This window comes from Bos javanicus, chromosome 8 (genome assembly GCF_032452875.1).
Source record: "Bos javanicus breed banteng chromosome 8, ARS-OSU_banteng_1.0, whole genome shotgun sequence".
Classification (NCBI taxonomy): Eukaryota; Metazoa; Chordata; class Mammalia; order Artiodactyla; family Bovidae; genus Bos; species Bos javanicus.
Window position 1 is genome coordinate 51,460,928 of NC_083875.1, and position 16,917 is coordinate 51,477,844.

The 16,917-nt window shown below is 38.2% G+C and overlaps 1 protein-coding gene across 2 annotated transcripts in view; it reads right to left on the minus strand.

Moving 5' to 3' along the window:
• TRPM6 (transient receptor potential cation channel subfamily M member 6) overlaps nucleotides 1-16,917 on the minus strand; it is a 166,564-nt gene that overhangs the window by 55,472 nt on the left and 94,175 nt on the right. For both annotated transcript variants that reach the window (XM_061425553.1, XM_061425552.1), the window contains exons 15-19: nucleotides 13,407-13,541; nucleotides 11,265-11,545; nucleotides 9,252-9,480; nucleotides 6,596-6,742; nucleotides 2,767-2,913 (exon numbers count right to left, since the gene is read on the minus strand). In XM_061425553.1, coding sequence (XP_061281537.1) covers nucleotides 2,767-2,913; nucleotides 6,596-6,742; nucleotides 9,252-9,480; nucleotides 11,265-11,545; nucleotides 13,407-13,541 — 939 coding nt within the window. The remainder of the gene's footprint in view (nucleotides 1-2,766; nucleotides 2,914-6,595; nucleotides 6,743-9,251; nucleotides 9,481-11,264; nucleotides 11,546-13,406; nucleotides 13,542-16,917) is intronic.

A 16,917-nucleotide genomic window follows, 5' to 3' on the forward strand; every position in this document is an offset into this window, starting at 1 on the left:
TACTTCTCTAGATCTGTATTTCATAGTTTTAATATGTTTGATGATCCCGTAGGGACACAATTTAAATAAACTTGTACTGTCAAGCAGACGTTTTTTACATCGTTATCACTGGTTCCATGGTGGCCAGACACCAAAACACTGTAGATATTGGTGGTATTACTTCTGACTCTTTTTTTTCTTTCCAAGTTTTAAAAAGATATCCAAAAATGTTTACATTTTTGCTTTTTCATCATACCATTTACAACAAGACACTGCTTTAATAAAGCACACGTACCATAACCTAGCAATGTAAGGGTCATGAGTAAAATGCCTGTGCTCACAGCTAATACAGTTCATTGTGGTGGGTAGATATGGTTGGCTAGTTTGTTTATTTCCATCATCATTATTGTCCATTTGCTTAGGTTGTTCCTGTCTCTAAGAGTTCATAAGCTGGAATTTTCTAAGGAAAAAACACTTGAATACTCTACCCAGTGATGTGACAATGGTTGGGCTTCCCTGGTTGCTTAGCTCGTTAATTATCCACCTGCAATGCAGGAGACCTGGGTTCGATCCCTGGGTTGGTTAAATTCTCTTAATGCTACTATCAGAGTCTCTAGGATTTTGTTGCATATTCACAAAAATGGTAAAACCTGAATCATCTGAATGAAAATTTTCTTTTTGAAAACATAAAAGTTATTTGGACCTATGTACTTATTCAATATGTATATGAAACAAGTGTGTGGTTGGGCAAGGAATATTTTGAAATATAACGCATTTATATAAATATCCTCTTATAATGACTTCAAATGTTTCAGAAATATACAACCTTGACTATAAGCAATTTAACTATAGATAAGCATTAGAATCCCAAAGAAAGGCAATGCCAAAGAATGCTCAAACTACTGCACGATTGCACTCATCTCACATACTAGTAAAGTAATGCTCAAAATTCTCCAAATCAGGCTTCAGCAATATGTGAACTGTATACTTCCAGATGTTCAAGCTGGTTTTAGAAAAGGCAGAGGAACAAGAGATCAAATTGCCAACATCTGCTGGATCATCGAAAAAGCAAAACAATTCCAGAAAAACATCTATTTCTGCTTTATTGACTATGCCAAAGCCTTTGACTGTGTGCATCACAATCAACTGTGGAAAATTCTAAAAGAGATGGGAATACCAGACCACCTGACCTGCCTCTTGAGAAATCTGTATGCAGGTCAGGAAGCAACAGTTAGAACTGGACATGGAACAACAGATTGGTTCCAAATAGGAAAAGGAGTACGTCAAGGCTGTATATTGTCACCCTGCTTATTTAACTTATATGCAGAGTACATCATGAGAAATGCTGGACTGGAGGAAGCACAAGCTGGAATCAAGATTGTCGGGAGGAATATCAATAACCTCAGATATGCAGATGACAACACCCTTATGACAGAAGGTGAAGAAGAACTAAAAAGCCTCTTGATGAAAGTGAAAGAGAAGAGTGAAAAAGTTGGCTTAAAGCTCAACATTCAGAAAACTAAGATCATGGCATCTGGTCCTATCACTTCATGGCAAATAGATGGGGGAAATAGCGGAAACAGTGGCCACCTTTATTTGTTGGGGCTGCAAAATCACTGCAGATGGTGACTGCAGCCATGAAATTAAAAGACGCTTACTCCTTGGAAGGAAAGTTATGACCAACCTAGATAGCATATTAAAAAGCAGAGACATTACTTTGTCAACAAAGGTCGGTCTAGTTACGGCTATGGTTTTTCCAGTGGCCGTGTATGGATGTGAGAGTTGGACTGTAAAGAAAGCTGAGCACCAAAGAATTGATGCTTTTGAACTGTGGTGTTGGAGAAGACTCTTGAGAGTCCCTTGGACTGCAAGGAGTTCCAACCAGTCCATCTTAAAGGAAATCAGTCCTGGGTTTTCATTGGTAGGACTGATTTTGAAGCTGAAACTCCAATACTTTGGCCACCTGATGCAAAGAGCTGACTCATTGGAAAAGACTCTGATGCTGGGAAAGATTGAGGGCAGGAGGAGAAGGGGATGACAGAGGATGATATGGCTGGATGGCATCACTGACTCAATGGACACAGGTTTGGGTGGACTCTGGGAGTTGGTGATGGACAGGGAGGCCTGGCGTGCTGCGGTTCATGGGCTCACAAAGAGTTGGACACGACTGAGCAACTGAACTGAAGTGAAGCATTAGAAAAATAAATATTATCAAATAAATGTAAAAACCACTGAATACATTTAGTGTATAGTTACTGCTTTTGCCATCTCTCCATCCATGACATATGTAGTATTTGATACAATTTTTCTAAAATTTGTCTTGTTCTCCATATATTATAAGTATTTGCTACTGAAGACAACAACAACAAAAACTTGCATTTTTAGTCTATATTACACAACATTCCTACAAAGAAAAAAAATCAATTCAACTACTGACATTTTTGCCCAAGATGGGAAATTAATCCACCCCCATCCCTTAATACTACAACCACTATTTTCATTTTATTGTTCCACAAAGTTTCAAATGCTTAGTTCCAGCTGTGCTATCTGTAAACACTCAGAAGAAGAAAAAAATTCTTGTGCTTTTGCTCCCAAAAGTAGGAAAGACCTGCCCTCACCTTTTCTCACCTCCCTCCAATCTTCTTTCCTATCTCCTTTGCCAGGCCTCCCACTCTTTCTAAACTACATTTTTATTACAAGTTGGTAAATCAGGCATATCACTATCAACATTATCATTAAAAATTAACCATCCTGAATACTATATACAATTTTTTAAATGAGACCAACCGTATAAAACCAAAACTTGACAATTGGAGCATTGTAGAACTCATAGACTTTCCTGGTCCAAGGAAGGGTTTGGAGCCCACTCTTTAAATCAAAGTGCTGACTTTCATCTGTTTTCTCATCAGGTCCCCTTTCCAAATCACAGTCTTTCTGTAAAATAAACAAATAATTATTTATTGTCAGAGCCTTAACTAAATTGCTAACATTTTTAAATATCTAAAATATTATATATTTCATAAATATATAAATATAATAAATAAATGAGAAATTAATTGGGCATCCACCTTCCAAATTATAATCTTAGTCTTGAACAGAAGAAAAACTACATGTATTGTATCGATCTTTGACAGGGTAAAGAGAACAGCGCATTTCTGAAAAGCAAGTTGAGTCTGCCGTAATCAAATTTAGTCAAACTAAGAGTAGTTCCAAGCATTTTAAAATGGTCCCTCTTCCTGTTCTTTTTAATCTCCTTTATCAGTAATTTTGGAACCTCAGGATATTCATATAAATAAAGTCCTTGTGAAATCAATTAAGTAGAGAATAGATTTGTTTCCACATAAAAGGAGGAAAAAATGGATAGAGAATGGTGATACATCTTTCCCAAGTCACAGGGAAGTCAGGCTCAGTGTTGATTTAAGAATTCTGACTTTGACAGCTTCTTCACTCATTAATAACAGAGGCTCTTTACCTGAAGTTCATGAACTCTCTGAGTTTCTGGAGTTCTTTGCACCTGCTGCAATTATATGCAAGCATTTGTGTTGTACATGCATTTTCTAGGGAAAGCATTTTCCATCAGTTTCTCAAAAGTTATGGGTCAGCCTAAACGGGTTAACAGTTGTAGGTGGTGAGAAATGAATATCTGTGTGACAAGAAAGCGGTTGCATGAATGTGACTAACAGAGGTGTCTGCTCAGAAGAGCCATTAGAGAGAAAAAAAGAAAGAGAAAGGGAAAAGCACTTGCACCCTGGTTACTTTTGAGAAGAGGAAACTTAGGGATGATGAAAGAAAAGCAAAAGAGGTATTATCCTACTTCATAGATGTCTGTGTGATTTTAATCTTTCAATAGGAAATGTACTACTTTTGTAATATTACGAAAGTCATATTAAATGAAAAGAAAGAACGTTCTATGGTGCCTCTCAGACTAGCCTATTTCTTCAACCTATCCACAAAAGATGTCTCTCGAACACCAGACCTACATGATTACCAAGAATTTCCAAGCCAAGGAATGAATCAGGTTTTGCCTGAATTATCCATGTAATAGCAAGAAAATTTAAATTTTGAGGCCTCAGGCCTCTAGATGGGTTTTCTCAGGGCCTAATTGATAGTTCTGTCATTCATGTCACTTTGGACAGTGGAATCAGAGATGTGATTTAGAAGTACAGTAACTGAGCCAGTTACTAACAGAGTTAAACCAGCCTAGAGTTAAAATGGGTTAGAACCGTGGCTTAGAACTGATTTTAAAAGTCATCATATACTGTGATTTTAATGGCATCAGTACCACTTCGGAAAGACTCCAGAAAGCTATTTAAGTAATGATCTTGTTGTTAAATAACTTCTCATTATTATATTATAAAACATTAATTGAGGGCTTCCCTGGTAGCTCAGTGGTAAAGAATCCACCTGCCAACGCAGGAGACACAGATTTGATCCCTGATCCGGGAAGATCCCACGTGCTGTGGAGCAAATAAACTCTGTGCCACAATTCCTGAAGCCCCTGTGCCCTAGAGCCCGTCCTCCACAACAGACAGTAGCCCCCTCTTGCTGCAACTAGAGAAAAGCCATCAATGAAGACCAAGCACAGCCAAAATAAATACAATTATTTTAAAAAACACTACTTGAGCCTATCTCTGAGTTGAATTCAAAGACCAAATACCATGACATGTATATGAAGTTCTTGATGTTGTATCTGATTATGACATCAAATAAAATACACAAGATTATCTGCCAAGAGCTGTGGCTGAAAAGCAGAGTGCTGGAAAAACACCTGTGTTGGAAAGATTGCTCAAGCACGAATATTTCCACCAGGATTCGAGGAGATGATGACATGTTCTCCAGACAGGGTGACTCAGAGTAAGTCTCTTAAAATGTGGCCTGGTTTAAAGATAGTTCTTGGCCATGTGCTCTTACCAGAGGGAAAGATTTTGCAGCCTTAAGGCATGAAATGGAACTCCAAATGAGGAAAAATGTGAAAGAAGGCTGTACTGTTAGCCTTGAGACCATATAAAATCAAACATGTATATGTGAATATCTCACATATAAAGATTGCCTTCTATTTCTAATAAGGTTAGGCCAGCACTACATTTCTTTTCTTTTCTTAAAAAAAAAAAAAATGAAACAGTCTAAACTTAGTAAACATATAATCTAACCAGTACAATCACAATTATGACAACTTGCAAAGCCCAGTTTTGCAACAGAGAATTTCTCACACACTCTGTAAAGGTTAGAATGTACCTGGTATCTTGTACTCTGAGAACCCCAAACAGAACTATCAGGCTTAGAAAAGAAGGGAAGGGAGGGAAGGAGGGATAGAAGAAGAACACATATACCCAAAGAGTCATGATAGTCAAAATATTTAATAACTCATCTGGTTAAGTGATCTGGCATTATCAATCAGAATGGATGCTCAATCAATCACAACAGATGCCATCCGTACAAACTATAATTAATTATTTTTCATTTAACATTTATCAAAGATGTTTTCAACATTATAACAAATACCTCATAAGTACAAAAGCCCATCAGACAAGACACTAGCTAAAGATGCCTCACTGAAGTATTAAGTACCAGAAAAGATGTTCACTACACTTCATAGTCCGTCTAGTCAAAGGTATGGTTTTTCCAGTAGTCACATATGGATATGAGAGTTGGACTATAAAGAAAGCTGAGCACTGAAGAATTGATGCTTTTGAACTGTGGTGTTGGAGAAGACTCTTGAGCGTCCCTTGGACAGCAAGGAGATCCAACCAGTCCATCCTAAAGGAAATCAGTCCTGAATATTCATTGGAAACTGAAGCTGAAATTCTAATATTTTAGGCACCTGATGCGAAGAACTGACTCATTTGAAAAGACTCTGATGCTGGGAAAGATTGAAGGCAGGAGGAGAAGGGGAAGACAGAGGATAAGATGGTTGGATGGCATCACCGACTCAATGGACATGAGTTTGAGTAAACTCCCAGAGTTGGTGATGGACATGGAGGCCTGGCGTGCTGCAGTCCGCCAGGGGTCACAGTCGGACACAACTGAGTGACTAAACTGAACTGAACACCTGATAGTAAATGGCAACTTCATCAGCAATGATCCAAGTTGAAACACAAAATTTAAAAAATGGATGTGCAGACAGCATATTGGAGGCTCTTCAGCAAAGATGGGTTGCAAGAGAACCAGCTCAAGTTACCCATGAAAGAGTACACATTTGGGAACTCAAGTAAAACCATCCAAACTCATTGGATATGACAAATGAAAAAACTGTGGCATGAAACAGTGAAGATCAGCACAAATTCTAAATCAGCATTTTATAAAATATTTTGAAGGCTACGAGACATCCCTTATTATAGCTTTCAAGAAACAATAAGTCTATTTGTTCCACTAGTCATAAAGGAAAATAAAATATTAAGCAGCTTCCTAGATATAATACAGTCTTTGATTTTGGCAGAAATAGGATATTTTGCTTAATCATATACGGAGGTTAATCAGAACTATCATACATAGTATACCTGACCATACTATAATATGATTAAGATTGTTAAATAGTTTGTTAATAAGTAAGCTATGCGTCTGCGTTTGTGTGCAGTCCAGGTCACAAAAACTCAGTTCACCATGATATCGTACTAACCTGACAAGAATTTTCTTTGAGAGTACTGGTGTTCTGGTCACCATTATACCACGTAAAGTCCTGGGACTGTGGGACATGTGACATTTCCGCTTTGCTTTTAAACTCCAGTGTCAAAATGGCAGGTGGGAAAAGAATACTGATGATGATCTTCAAAAGAGGAGAACAAAGCAGGTAGTGAGGGTTATACAAGACACACATATGATCCAAATAAAGTCAAGATTTGGGTGTATAGGAAATGTCAGATCCGTCCCCAGTTAAGTGGATACCCTGATTGTATACATTTTCTGACTTAAGAATTCCAATACCAGAAGTGTCTCCCTCAGAAATACTCATGAATCCAAGCATATGTATAGGGATGTTCACTGAAGGGCTATCTGTAATGGCAAAAAAATTAGTGTCAACCTAAATGTCCAACTAAGAAACTGAGCATAAAAGTCCATCTATAGAAGGATAGCTGATGTGGAACAACCTAACGGTGGAATTCAGCCAGCCCATCATATATGTGGGCTTTGCATCCACAGATGCAACTAACTGTAGATTAAAAATATATTAAAAAAAAAATTCAGATAGTTCCAAAAAGCAAACTTGAATTTGGAGCACTCTGTCCCTGGTGGCTCAGACAGTAAAGAATCCGCCTGCGATGCAGCAGACTTGGGTTCAAACCCTGAATCGAAAAGATCCGCTAGAGAAGGAAATAGCAACCCATTCTTGCCTGGAAATCCCAAGGACAAGTGGGCTGCGGTCCATGGGGTTGTAAGAGTCACAACTTAGCGACTAAACAACACCTAGCAGGAAGCGGCTGTGTATCGTAGGGAGCCCAACCCGGCTCTCTGGGATGACCCAGAGACGTGGAATGGTGGGCAGGGTGGGGAGGTTTAAGAGGGAGGGGACTCGCATTAATGTGTGGCAGAGACTACCACAACATTGTAAAGCAATTATCCTCTAATTAAAAAAAGAAAACTAGCGGCAGGACACTGAGATGTCTTCTTTTTCAATGAGCATAATGCTTGAATAATTCTTTAAAGCCACTAAGTAGTTATTATCACATAAAACACTCTAAAATTTATTTATATTATAAATCAATAATGTAAAACCATACCAAGTCCCTCTGTTTACATCTATCTCCCATCACACATATATTTTCTCTGCCAGCAAAACCTACAGAATGTATAACTCTAGACATCCTTCCTATTGCTATCATTCTTGAATTTATTTATGGTCTATTCAACTTGTATGGCCTTTCGGGGTAAAGAGCTTGGATTTACTCAATTCTGTGAGAATCATCTTGGTGAACATTATCTCTTTTGAACTAAAATTAAGCTCCAGTATTCTAGGATTCAATGAATGAAAATAAGATTACCCTGACTCTATACCATTCATGATTAAATAAACTAAAGCCATGCTCTTGTCAATTTCTTTCTTTCTTTTTTTTTTCATGCTGAAATGACTTTTTGTTGTTTTGTTTTAAAGCCTGATGTCCTGTGGAAGTTCTCTGGACTTGTCCCAGTTCTGGCAGGGATTGGTTTGTTTGTGTGTTTGTTTTCTTTTCAGATGTTGAACCCAAAAAACATGCAATCTTCTAGGTCTGGAAACATCATAGTTATCAAACACAATGATAATATTGCACTAATTAATTCCTAATCTACTTCCTGAAAAGCTCCACATTCTGTTGCCATTGACACTGCAGAACCATCAGCTTGTGAAACAGTGTTCAATGATATCAACATCCCATTTCCAAGGAAGGGTTTGGAGTCTATTCCCTAAAAGCACTTACATGAGCTTTCCTTTCCACATAAAACTCTATAAAGTCTTCCTCCAGTCCTCATCCACTTGGAACTAGTCATTTTACAATTATTTATGGAAGTGTTCCCAAAACTTACAAGCCAAGCACTGATAAATTAGGATCCAGGCATAGAGAGCAATATGGTTTACTGCAAGTCAGAGATTTTAAGTAGCTAATTCAGTCTTGTAAGCTCACCATGTTTGGGGGCAAAACATCTAGTCTTACTTCACTTAAGTCTCTTCGTTGATATAAAAAATAAAGTATACAAAGAGCAGAAAGTTATTACGTTTTCAGGAATAAGGGTTTCTAATTTCTAATTCAAGATGAAAGATAAGGCTAAACTATAATGGAATACAAAAATTTGGATATAGTGGTGTGAACAAATGTGTTTGAGGGCAGCTTTATAAAACAGCCATTTATTTCCTGAAACATTACATTAGATGAGCACAACCAACTGCTAATTTTATTTAGTTTATCATGGGTTAGCATCCTTAAGCTAAGAAAATTCTCAGTAAAAAGTCTCATTTATTTCTATTATAATTATCAGGGACAGTGGTGACTACTAATAATGAAATCTTACTTATGTCTGTACATGCTTTTAACTTCTAGCCACTTTCTCATGAGTATGCCTTTGCAATGGACTGAGCTGGCACAATTATGCCCATTTTTAAAAAGAAACCATAGGAGTGGGAGATAAAGTAGTTGTCAGAGGTTTCACTGTGAAGATCTCTGCTCATCTGCGAGAATCAAAAACAGTATTAATAATTGGTTTTCCTGAAAGTACTCTTCTGGAACAAGTGACAAATGAAAAAAGTACAGACCTCCAGACTAAACTATTAATAACATTAAACTCTATAAAGCAAGTATATATACCTTTAACCAAGAGTTTTTCCTCATTTTCAGACGCCCCATCCACATATCAGTTAGTAGCATTTGGGTACAAGTGTGTGAAACAAAGGGCCTCAACCCTCCAGAAACAGCCAGCTTCAAACAGGTAGAGTTGCTCCAGTTCTTGAGTTCGTAGGTCAGCAGTTTCATGGCCATTCTTTCGTTCTGTTTGAATGCCTTCTCCAACACATCCAGGGCAAGCTGGCCAAACTGTCTGCAATGACACAGTGGTGAGCAGCAAATATAAAGGCAGGCCAGAGTCCCAGAAACGTCCAAAAGGTTACATATGGGACTCAGAAAAGACCAAGAGAAAAGAGGGGACAGTAAAAGGCAGAAGCTACTTTAAAAGGGACTGCTGCTCAGAAAATGGATTGTTCTCCCTTTCTTGAAGGAACAGTGGGTTTCCAACGACAGTCCCTGAGCTATTCCTGAGGAGAAGTGACTCCACACCACAAAACAAGCTATGTAGGGCTCCCTGATAGGTCCTAATGAAGAATTTTTGCCAGAAAAGACTATTCAAAATCAAACTAGCATATAAGGAAAAACTGTGGAAACCCCTCACTCTTATTTTTTTTTTTTTTAAGATTTTACAAAATACACAGATAACTTAAGTAAGAAGCCAGACCTGGAGACATCCCCAGGTGATCTTCTGGGAGGTTGTTTTCTCTAAAAAGTAGACACTGTCATTCTCTGAAATTTTTTAAAATAAAGACACGTGTACCCCAATGTTCATCACAGCACTGTTTATAATAGCCAGGACGTGGAAGCAACCTAGATGTCCATCAGCAGATGAATGGATAAGAAAGCTGTGGTACATATACACAATGAAGTATTACTCAGCCATTAAAAAGAATACATTTGAATCAGTTCTAATGAGGTGGATGAAACTGGAGCCTATTATACAGAGTGAAGTAAGCCAGAAGGAAAAACACCAATACAGTATACTAACGCATATATATGGAATTTAGAAAGGTGATAACAATAACCCTGTGTACGAGACAGCAAAAGAGACACTGATGTATAGATCAGTCTTATGGACTCTGTTGCAGAGGGAGAGAGTGGGGAGATTTGGGAGAATGGCATTGAAACATGTAAAATATCATGTATGAAACGAGTTGCCAGTCCAGGTTCGATGCACGATACTGGACGCTTGGGGCTAGTGCACTGGGACGACCCATAGGGATGGTATGGGGAGGGAGGAGGGAGGAGGGTTCAGGATGGGGAACACATGTATACCTGTGGTGGATTCATTTTGATATTTGGCAAAACTAATACAATTTGTAAAGTTTAAAAATAAAATAAAATTAATTAAAAAATTAAAAAAATAAAATAACATAAAAATTATAAAATTTTAACTAACTTTGGCTTCTCTTCTCTCCCTACTACCATCATGCATTAGTAAATAAAAAAAAAAAATTCCCAACTTTCTATTTTCCATCATCATTCTCTGGCACTTAATACATAATATATTTACCTGTTTTCCTGCCTGAGAGGTACTTAAACAACAATTTTTAATATAACTTAGTATCAAAGAGTTTGATAGTCAGGAGGGAGTTCCAAAATCATTCATTGAACATTTTATAGTTTAAAGTCCCAGGACTTCCCTGGCGGTCCAGTGGTTAAGAATCCAAACTTTCACTGCAGGAGGCACAGTTTCTGTTCCTGGTTGAGGAACTAAGATCCTACATGCCATGTGCTGAGGCCAAAAAAAATTTTTTTAATAAAAAAAAAGAAACTAAAGTCCCACAGTCTTGGCAAGTCATTTGACCATTAGTAAAGAGCTGGCCCCAGGATCAGAACCCAAGTCTCCTGAACTAAGGGCCACCTCTCTTTCCTTTAGTCCTTAAAATATTTTAAGACTCTTATCTAAGGAAGAGTCCATGAAATGCACCGCTGTAAGTCCACTCCTCTTATAAGTTCTAGGGTGTGGAAGATAAAGGTTTCTAACCATTCTAAGAAGTGTCAATGTTAAGTGTGAGGTGAAGGGAGAACTCCTACTTTGAGTAATTTTTCAGTTCTTCAGAGGCATCATCGACCATGTTGCTCTCCTTGGCTTCCCGGGCCATTGCTCGGTAGAGGATACAAGCGATCACTGCCTTGACCGTGGCCTCCTCACCATGCTGCCAGAAGAACATGGCCATCTTCTGCCTTTTCATTAGCACAGCCCACACCAGCAGGTCATTATAAGGATAAATAAAGCCAGTAGAATCAGGGTCATCTGATATATTTTGTTCTTCTTTTGACTTCTTCCTTGATTTATGAAGGGCTGCAGACTTTTCCTGTTAGAATATAAAATAGGAATGGGTGTCCAAATACTCAGATGGATGATGTTCTACCTGACAAAAGACATTGAGTATCTCAGAAATATTTTTTAAATCACTGAAAAAGGATGGAAATAATAACAGAACTTTATAGCTTTTGTGACCCTATGAACTATAGCAAGCCAGGTTCTTCTGTCCATGGGATTTCCCAGGCAAGAATACTGGAGTTGGTTGCCATTTCCTTCTCCAGGGGATCTTCCTGACCCAGGAATGGAACCCAGGTCTCCTGCATTGGCAGGTGGATTCTTTACCACTGAGCCATCAGGGAAGTCCTATAAAATAGGAATGGGTGTCCAAATACTCGGATGCATGATGTTCCACCTGACAAAAGACACTGAGAATCTTATAAATATTTTAAAAATCACTGAAAAAGGATGGAAATAATAAAAGAACTTTATAAATCAGAAACCAAAACTTTGGCCTTTTATTAATCTATTTCTTGTTGTATCTAATAGTTTCAGGGTCCCTAGGCTAAGATACCTTAAGTCCACTTAAGTTAACACAGCTTAAAACTTAACACAGCTTAACACAATACAAAACAACTTAATAGAACCTAAAGCTCTACACCTTTAGAAAAGTCACTAACTATACAACAGTTTTCAATTTCTCAAGGAAATGGGCTGAAATTACATATAAGACAAATGAGAACTATTAAAAAAAAAAAACAAAACTCTAACCTTACCTTACAAATAGATCCACTATCTTCTTTTCAGTAAAATGACATTAGTGTTGCCAACATTGTTACAAATAGATTGGTTTTAATTCTGATCTCCTTTATTCTGGCCATATTTCCATAGTGATGGTAATAGGTAATAATGAAATACCATTTTCTACCTGGTTAAACCCACCCTTTACAATTCATGTCAAAAACCATTCGCTAAAGCCCCACAGTCTTCTATGCCACTCTGCATGTATCTCTAGTTCAATGCTCATCACACTGCACTGAGGTTACTTCTTTGGGAGGGCAGGACCATTTCTTAGTCATTAACATATCTTCTCCAGCCCACCTGCATCTCAAATTCCACCAAGAGCCCAAAATAATGCCTGGCAAATGATAAGACTCAATAATTATTTTTTTTAATTAAAGGAGATCAGAGAAAAAATTGTAATAAGCTTCTTCTATTTCTGTAAGTAGAGGGAATTTGTGTTCATTGGTTATGACCAATAGTAATTTTATGATATAACTTTTCGTTCTAAGAGCTGTAAAAAGCAAGCCTCTTTCAGCCAACATAAGAACCATTTCTATGGAAACTCTATGGAAACTCTTGAACAAAAGCATTCATGCCCAGAGGAAAGTGGGACTGAGGTAGTACAGGGAAGGGGCCATAACACTGCTCACACACATATACACATTCATAAATACATTATCATTACCATACATTAAGCGAAAATTAATTTCAAAAAAACTTCAAAGGGGAAAAAAGAAGATACAAGAGGGCAATGTAAGAGAAAAGCAAAGGAGAAGGTAACAGTCACCTCTCTAATTAGCCTTAGAAAAAGGAGGATGAAGGTTTAATGGTGATTTTTTAGTACCATTCCATGGACTGCCTTCCTGAGTCATCATCTGGACGTGGCAGAGGTAGGAACAAGGAAGGCAGCCTGAGGTGCCAGCCCTGGAGATCATTTAGTTCCCCATCCTGGGCATTTGCTCATCATTGTTAGAGAATAGCTTTATCATGTTTTAGACTTGTACCATCTGTTTACAGTTCCTATAAATGGTCCCTCTATCTGTATTCCCCATTCTTGAATTTAAAATGATGAAAAGATCTCAGTCTTCAAGGACAATTTTATTCTCAAATTTAAAAGAAGTAATTGGTACCTTGACTTTGTAAGGTTGGGCAGTTCTAATGAACTGGGAATGCAGGGTGCTCTCTGTAGACTCCTTTCTATTTCCTGAGCAGCGTCTTCGGTGAAGAGGAGGCTGGGACAGGCTTTGAGCAAGAGTGGTCACTTGCTGGCATGTGTTATTTTATTTTTAAAACAAACAAAAAGGGAAAAAGATGATTATGGTAACAATGAAAGTGGTAACAATTAACCTTTTGTTTCTCAGTTCAGTTCAGTTTAGTCTCTCAGTTGTGTCCAACTCTTTGCGATCCCATGAACCACAGCACGCCAGGCCTCCCTGTCCATCACCAACTCCTGGAGTTTACCCAAACCCATGTCCATTGAGTCGGTGGTGCCATCCAACCATCAAATCCTCTGTCATCCCCTTCTCCTCCTGCCCTCAATCTTTCCCAGCATCAGGGTCTTTTCAAATGAGTCAGCTCTTCACATCAGGTGGCCAAAGTATTGGAGTTTCAGCTTCAACATCAGTCCTTCCAATGAACAGCCAGGACTGATCTCCTTTAGAATGGACTGGTTGGATCTCCTTGCAGTCCAAGGGACTCTCAAGAGGCTTCTCCAACACCACAGTTCAAAAGCATCAATTCTTCGGCACTCAGCCTTCTTTATAGTCCAACTCTCACATCTATACATGACCATTGGAAAAACCATAGACTCGACTAGACAGATCTCTGTTGGCAAAGTAATGTCTCTGCTTTTTCATATGCTGTCTAGGTTGGTCATAACTTTCCTTCCAAGGAGTAAGCGTCTTTTAATTTCATGGCTGCAATCACCATCTTCAGTGATTTTGGAGCCCAGAAAAATAAAGTCTGACACTGTTTCCACTGTTTCCCCATCTATTTGCCATGAAGTGATGGGACCAGATGCCATGATCTTAGTTTACTGAATGTTGAGCTTTAAGCCAACTTTTTCACTCTCCTCTTTCACTTTCATCAAGAGGCTGTTAGACAACAATGAAACCAAATATAATATTGCATCCTAGCAAATATCCAATGGTTCTGTCTTTCATCCAAGGTTAGTAATTAATTACTCATCCAACAAGAGCCTCTCATGGCCCCTTCTTATTAAGCATACTCTTATTTCCTAACATCTTAAAGAACATGCTTTTTTGTTCCCTATTATATATCTGCATTCCTTCTCTATGTGGAAATTCCATTAGAATCAACAGATGTTCTATACCTGGAACAAGTTCAAAACAGGCAATAAAGATTCACAGGTCTGATAAGAGAAAGTTCCCATTCACAAACAGCTCCAAGGTTAAGCTTAAGTTAGAAAGTTATGGAACGTCTCCAGGTGTTACATAATATCACTACTGGAGTCGAATTTCAGTGGCTAGATCCAATAATAACATAATTAGTTGCTTGTCAGTATGAAGCTTTCAGGCTTCCCAAGTGGCACTAGTTTGTAACCGCCACCATCTAATTTACTAGGAAACACAATAAACTCTATACTCCTTCACTAGAAAATAATTAGAGAAATGGGCAATTTCCTACCCATTTCTAGAAAGGGCATTAGAGGAACTTGCCCAACATGCTCCCCACTGGACTGCACCAATATCACAGTCAGTCCTATATCTGCCCCTGGTAGCCTCATAGCAAGGCTTATTTTGTTTAAATGAAGGAGCTGATACCTCAAGTTTATCCTTATGTCTGTGAAATTCCAATAAAGGACATTTTCTCTGGGAGAACTGGGTTTCTTTCTGTTTTGCTTCCTCATCTCTTAGAGCCAAGTTGGGTTTTCACTTTACTTCATTCTTTTTTTTTTTTTTTTTAATTTATTTTATTTTTAAACTTTACAAATTGTATTAGTTTTGCCAAATATCAAAATGAATCTGCCACAGGTATACATGTGTTCCCCATCCTGAACCCTCCTCCCTCCTCCCTCCCCATACCATCCCTATGGGTCATCCCAGTGCACTAGCCCCAAGCATCCAGTATCATGCATCGAACCTGGACTGGCAACTCGGTTCATACATGATATTATACATGTTTCAATGCCATTCTCCCAAATCTTCCCACCCTCTCCCTCTGCAACAGAGTCCATAAGACTGTTCTATACATCAGTGTCTCTTGCTGTCTCGTACACAGGGTTATTGTTAGCATCTTTCTAAATTCCATATATATGCGTTAGTATACTGTATTGGTGTTTTTCTTTCTGGCTTACTTCACTCTGTATAATAGGCTCCAGTTTCATCCATGTCATTAGAACTGATTCAAATGTATTCTTTTTAATGGCTGAGTAATACTCCATTGTGTATATGTACCATAGCTTTCTTATCCATCCATCTGTTGATGGACATCTAGGTTAAATAAAGGTCAAAAGTAGCTTGATAGTCTAGACTTTTCATGTGATCTTTCCAGTGTCATCCCTCACAACCGTCTGGCATTGTCCAGCGACCAAGGCCTCCTGGTCACTGAAAAACCATACCCTGGTGTCCACAGCACTATGCTTTGTATTGTTCCTGCTCTTCTTTCAAACAAAAATGCCACAAACTATCTTTTCTAACACTTGCATTATCCCCTAATAAGAACTAAGCTCTTCAAGCCAGAATAATTCTCATCTGTAGACTTCTGAGTGTACTAGTCCCCTCATGTCCATGCCCTCCCTCCCATTCTTGCCTACCCAAGATCTACCACTATTCTTAACTGAAATGTCGTTTCCTCAGAGAGATGTTCTCTGATTTCTCCATCTAAATCATTCTTTTTCAGTGCACACTTTTCTTTCTTCCAAATGTATAGAACAATTAAAATTTACTTATTAACTAACAAAGGAACTAAGTTCTTCAGTTTACTAATCTGGAAAGGCAATTTCAAGAAATGAGCAATATTTTCTCTGCTAATGAACAACTAGCAACTCTAATTTTGGCACTTCCCTGGTGGCTCAGAGGGTAAAGAATCTGCCTGCAATGCAGGAGACCCAGGAGATCCAGGAAGCTCCCCTGGAGAAGGAAATGGCAACCCACTCCAGTATTCTTGCCTGGAGAATTCCATGGATAGAGGAGTCTAGTGGGTTACAGTCCACAGGGTCACAAAGAATCAGACATGACTGAGCAACTAACACCTCCACTTTCAGACTTTAAAAACTATGATGGAAAATAAAATATATATAGTATATATTTTTACATAGTACATTCTGCATACATCTTCCAATATAACCCCTACACATGTTCCAAGTGTCATCTCCAGGCTATGTACTAGTATGAGTTTATAGATGCAATCCTATTAAGCTTTACACTTGTGTATTTTCAAAGGAAAGATAAGGAAAGAACTGATCGTCTCTCCCTCTAAACTTTCTCACCACATACTTCTATGTCAATACAGCACACTTTATATCCTGTTTTGTATTGCGGCTAGTTATTCATGTCTGTTTCCTCTAAGAGTTTCTAAAACTGCAGGTCTTTATGTCCATCCAGGCCAGCATGCCAGCATTTAGCACAGTAATTTACACGTAGCAAATATTCAATAACTATCAATAAACAGAATGTCCAT